Genomic DNA, 5,652 nt, shown 5'->3' with positions numbered 1-5,652 from the left:
ACAAATTGATATAAAATTGGCGCAAAATTCCGTCCACGGTCCACCGAAAGGAAATTACGAAACAAATTAACGAAAATAGATAGGTGCGGGAATATGAATGGAGTAATTGCAAGAATTCTAATGGGAAACTTCGTTAGCAGTTTACTGTCGTGGAGTGGATAGACATGGCAGGTCAGCATCTGTCCATGACTTCCGGAGTCTCCTTTTAGGGTTCACACAGTAACCAGCAACAATTGTTTTTATATTTTAAAAATATTTTTAAAAATATTTATTTTTATATTTTTACTTTATATTAATATTTTTTAATATTTTCAGATCATTTTAATATAATAATATCAAAAATAATTTTTTTTAAATATTATTTTAATACTTTTATATATTTCAAAAAACAACTTCAATCAAACTCTTAAAATAACCCTAAAGAGAATACCCTTGAAAATGGACTCCCAAATTGAAATCCTTTAGCTTTAACCATGCATGTTTGGGCCAAGGTCCAGACTCTAATGCTTCTATTAGCCCAGATAAATAAAATATGGGCTCTGGGTTTCTATTTTCACGAGGCAGTCTCACCTCCAGTAAGTACCTCACAACTTTTCATTTTCTCTAAGCAATAAAACAAACACCTGGTGTGGGTTGAATTGTTTATTTTTATATATATATGTATGTATATGTATAACTGAACTTAACCATGCTAAAATCCCTCTCATCACTTACCCGCCTACCCATTCCACCTATATCCACCAGGTGCATATCTCTTTCTCTCTCACTAGCGAAGCTTTCTTTGGTTCTCAGGATTTTCAATGATTATATCTGATTTAATTCTAATCTGTGTTTATTTTTTTCTAGCAGCTGTAGAATTTGTTCGAGCAAAATGAGCACAACAAAACCATCACCGACATGCCCAAAATTTATTTCTGTTGAGGGAGATGACATTTACTCCAGAAGTAAACCTGATGGTAATAAGTTCTTACTGTATTATTTATTCTCTTGCAGCAGTTTTTGTTTCTTCGTTTCTATAATGCCTTACCTTGCTAATCCAATTTATTGATGATATTTCAGGTGTTAGATTCAGTCTTGTCTCCTATAACATTTTGGCTCAGGTATGAATGATTTAACTTTTTAATGCTCAATAGGTGTTAATGGGTTCATTTCCCATTTTGTACTAATATTTATTTTCATTTAATTGTTAATATGGTATTTCAGACATTTTTCTTTCTTGTATTATTGTTTGCATATGTAAATGTAGAAAGTATCCGAATCTGATCTCTGTTTTTTTGTTGTTTTCCTTATTGTGTGTTTGTGCTGCTTTATTCAGTGGAATCTTGAACATGTACTTGCTGTTTCTTTTCTGGCTCATATCAGTTTTTAGTATTGGAAAACATAGCCACGAAAATTTTTAATAGCTGCCACAATACATTAAACGATATAACCACATCTATAGATGTTTACATTAATCTTAAAAAGGCGTTGTTTCCAAATGATGAAATATATTCAACAATCATACACATTATTTAGGAATGCAATTATGATCATTGGATTACATGCTCGAACACACACATGCAACCTTCTATTGCAGCATTTAGCCAAACAACTTCCCTGATTCTATTGCAGCATTCACACACACACACAACCTTCTATTGCAGCATTTAGTCAAACAACTTCCCTAATTCCATGTTCTGAAAAGTTCCAAAACTAGTATGATATACTTGTTCTGATTGTGGCTACTGTGCATGGTTTATGTCCTTGACATTTTGTCTAGAGGATGAAATTCTTCAATGCGTGATGATTGGGGAAGTTGGAACTTTGCTGCTTGTATGCTCATTATTTATAGCTCTGATTCTAACATCTTCAAATTGCTTTCCTTTTCTTTAGGTTTATGTGAAGAGTTCTATTTTCCCACACTCTCCATCTCCTTGTCTCAAGTAAATATTTTATCTAAATTTTTATCTCTTATTGATAAGCCTTAAGTTTTGCACATAAATACTAGCATTCAGGTTTCTTTGACAAACCTTGTCGTAAATTCCCCCCCTGATATCTAGGCAATAGGAAAAGAGTTATGCACTCTCAATAGCTTCTTCTCAAGAGCCACCTGCTACCCTATATATACTTAAATAAGAGGAGAGATTATAAAAGTTAACGGGGTGATACTTGTGTTATGAACTTCTAAGGACTCACATGAGTAACATTAACTCAAACCAGGGCATCTCGGCCATTGGCCTTGGACCATATTATGAATCATCATAGGCCTGAGGGAATCAGATTCTAAGGGAAACTATTTCCTTACTAAACCTATCTTTGTCCTAGGCTTACAATAAACCTCCCAGCTAACCTGATAACACTTATGTTCCCCCTTTCAAACTCAAAGTAGAAAATCCATCATTACCCATGTTAAAGGATTTGTTGAATCAATCTCATTAAGAACAGGGAATACATCTTATGAACAGTACATCAAGAAGCTTTAGAATCGGCAGAAAATATGAATTGCACTTTTTCATCCTATAGAGGCTATTAAGTCGCGACAGATATTTCAACATCCGAACTAATTCAGCTGGTTTTCATTTTTCATTATTGCTTTACACAGGTGGAAAGCTCGCTCCCAGGCAATTTTAACTGTTCTCAAGAACCTTGGGACTGACTTCCTCTGCCTACAGGTGGTTTTTTGGTTCTCTGTTTTGAGAAACAAATCCATCCTCTCTCATAATATGGAAAGCCAGAATTTACCCATGTTCTTTCTTATTTGTTATTTGTGTTCTTTGGATATTTAACGTTTGCAAGATTATACATGCAGTAATAGACATGCACTTTGAATTCTTCTTGTCTGATTCATATAATAAACCTTTCCAGGAATTGGATGAGTATGATAGCTTTTACAAGAAAAATATTGAAAGTTATGGTTATTCCAGTATTTATATTCAGAGAAGTGGGCAGAAGCGTGATGGCTGTGGAATTTTTTATAAGCCCGACTGGTATGCTGTATCTCCTTTTTTTTTCCCCTCCTTTTGGAGTCCAAGTATTTGACTTTAGATTCCTGTTGACATTATTTGCAAAATATCAAGGATTCTTTTAAGTAGAAAAAGGCAATGGTATCTATAATTTAGTTATAAAACTAATTTTAAACAAACCAATACTCCAATGTTACAAGTATAACAAGCCTTTAAGCATTATGGTGTACAGTTTAAACGTAAAATATTAATTCAACTGAACCTCAATCCTAAAACTAAATATATTGTTAGTTTATTTTTTATTTGTATTTTTAAACTGAGCATTATTTGGAATCGTATCTGATTTAAATACTGTAGCTGTTATGGCTTTCCTTTTTATCCTTTATCCACTTTCATCTTGGCAGCACCATCAATTTTATTCAATGTTTTAAATCAGCAAATCCTAGTAATTATCCACTTAGGAAGTCTTTGGTTTGTGGCCAATGGCAAAGGTTCCTTTACTATTAATTTTCAGTGGATGCAATCCAATACAGAAGCTTTTGGAACATGATGGAAGTTTCCCCCCTCATCTTGCAAGGAAGCTGAAATATGCTTTTACTGATATGTCACTTCTTTGCATCTTTTACATTATCTTGTGTCGTGGACTGCTGTGATTTCAAGTTTTCATAACAATTCCATCCATTGAAATCATCAACTTTTTTAAAGTCACATGGTCATATTACACTTTCAACAATTTAGGTCATGCATCCATTTAACCTTCCTGTTCCCTGTTTTCAGCGCAGATTTGCTGCTAGAGGAAAGAATAGAGTACAATGATCTTGTTGATTCAATTCAAGATGAGTCAATTTTATGTGACGATAAACACAGTGATACCCAGGCAAATGGAGATGAAAATAGTGAACCGAAGAATGGTAATGTTTCAGGCTGTTACTCATTATCCTTTCCCCTCTTTCTTCTTGTACTTTTAACATTCTGTATGCATGTCCTACATACTTGGTAGTGTGAAAACCATATATGTTAAGAGTGGTTTTTGCCCCTCTTCTGGGTACTGGTTTTTCTGAGTGATTCATCATTGTTTAGTTTAAAGTTAATGAAAACTAAGAAATTCTTGCAAAAGAAAAATGTGGTACATTATGACGTTCTGTTTTCACCACAAGGGGGGTGGGGTGGTTATTGTGAACACAATGAATCATCTGGGGGAGGCTTTGATTACTTCTTTAATGATCTGTCTTTAGGTTCATCATCAAAAAGTACTCTTGAAGATCGTGGAGATCCTAATGATCCTCGAGTAAGATTAAAGCGAGACTGTGTTGGAATTATGGCTGCTTTTAGACTCAAGGATACTCTCCATCATGTTATCGTGGCAAACACTCACATTTACTGGTAAATAGGTCTGTTTTAATCTTTTGTATGGCGATTTCCTGCAGGAGTGTCATGTGTTTACAGCTTGTTTTCTTGGAGTATGTATTTTATTTATGGTACATACCAGTGATTTTCTTTCAGGGACCCAGAATGGGCTGATGTCAAGCTTGCTCAAGCTAAATATCTTCTATCACGCGTAGCTCAATTCAAGGAACTAGTTTCTGAAAAATATGAATGCATGCCCTCAGTAATTCTTGCTGGCGACTTCAATTCAATCCCAGGGGACAAGGTTTGTGCTTCACTGTTCTTCTGTGAAGTAGTCGTAGTGCTTGTCATGATCCATGAAGTGAAATTTTTCATTTAAAATCTTCAGGATACGTCAAACAAGTAAAAAATTTGGTATCTCTACACAATCTTAATTACTTACCATGCTTGCGTTCTTATTTTAGGTTTATGAGTACCTTGTATCTGGCAACTCTTCATCAGCATCACTAGCGGAATGTTTGGACGAGCTTCCTATTCCGCTGTGCAGTGTCTATGGTAGTACAAGGGGGGAACCACCGTTCACAAACTGCACGCCGGACTTCACCAATACGCTTGATTATATATTCTTTGTCCCTGACGATCAAATTAAGCCACTCAGTTTCCTTGAACTTCCTGAAGCAAACTCGCCTAATGTTCTTGGTGGCCTACCAAACTATTACCACCCAAGTGATCATCTACCGATTGGTGCTGAGTTTGAAATAACGAGGGAATAAAGTAAGTCAGATAGTAAGCTGCAATTGCATTTTGCCAGCCCACCCTTCTCATCCCTGCTCCCCACCCCAAAAACAACGAAACTCCTTTGAGGTCTTCTTCTTTAGCTTGAGAATGCTGTAGATTTACTATTTTCAGAATGTCTAATATTTCTAGACAACAAACATAACAATATCTCTTCACATATATTTATGACATGGCAAATGCCAGAAATCAAAAACAAAGATGAAGACAGTAGTGACAAGCTTAAACAGTAGAATTTATGCTTATAATTAGCACGGCATTAATTATGCTGGTTCTCTCCACCCCCAAGTCCAGCCTTGATCACTGTAATCACACAATGGGTGCAATCGTCGGCGGTGGAATAACTGGAAAAGAGAAATAAGGATCGGCCACCACTAGTTCATGTCCCCGGATTGATGAATCGTCGAAGTAATTATCACAACAGAATTCGTTGTAAAATGCTCTTGCCTTCCTGAGGATGTAGCTTATGGAGGATGACATGTACCACAAACCGAAATACCGAGGAAGCTCTCGTGCCCGTCCACGATCTCTCTCTCTCTTTTCGAGCTTATTGCGCTTAGTCATTTCC

The 5,652-nt window shown here is 35.7% G+C and overlaps 1 protein-coding gene across 2 annotated transcripts; it reads left to right on the top strand.

Annotated features, from left to right (window-relative positions):
- Positions 1–583: 583 nt before the first annotated feature.
- Positions 584–5,332, top strand: LOC118028694 (carbon catabolite repressor protein 4 homolog 4). Of its 2 annotated transcripts, none has more exons than XM_035032387.2 (10): positions 584–744; positions 850–956; positions 1,060–1,100; positions 1,873–1,922; positions 2,582–2,651; positions 2,845–2,966; positions 3,720–3,853; positions 4,178–4,325; positions 4,446–4,593; positions 4,754–5,332. In XM_035032387.2, the coding sequence occupies exons 1-10, from the start codon at positions 689–691 to the stop codon at positions 5,060–5,062; spliced, it is 1,185 nt and encodes a 394-aa protein (XP_034888278.1). In that variant the 5' UTR covers positions 584–688; the 3' UTR covers positions 5,063–5,332. The 2 variants fall into 2 exon arrangements, with proteins under 2 accessions (XP_034888278.1, XP_034888276.1); XM_035032385.2 differs by having other exon boundaries at positions 590–744; positions 847–956.
- The last annotated feature ends 320 nt before the right edge of the window (positions 5,333–5,652 follow it).

Source organism: Populus alba, chromosome 3 (genome assembly GCF_005239225.2).
Source record: "Populus alba chromosome 3, ASM523922v2, whole genome shotgun sequence".
Lineage (NCBI taxonomy): Eukaryota > Viridiplantae > Streptophyta > Magnoliopsida > Malpighiales > Salicaceae > Populus > Populus alba.
The sequence above is the reverse complement of the archived record's forward strand: the minus strand, read 5'-3'. Positions and strand labels throughout refer to the sequence as shown.

Bases quoted from the DNA above. Each gene is read 5' to 3' on its own strand.
- LOC118028694 (XM_035032385.2), top strand. From the start codon at position 689: ATGCTAAAATCCCTCTCATCACTTACCCGCCTACCCATTCCACCTATA. The intron at 2,967-3,719 runs GTATGCTGTATC...CCCTGTTTTCAG, and splicing joins ATTTTTTATAAGCCCGACTG to CGCAGATTTGCTGCTAGAGG. The intron at 4,594-4,753 runs GTTTGTGCTTCA...TTCTTATTTTAG, and splicing joins ATTCAATCCCAGGGGACAAG to GTTTATGAGTACCTTGTATC.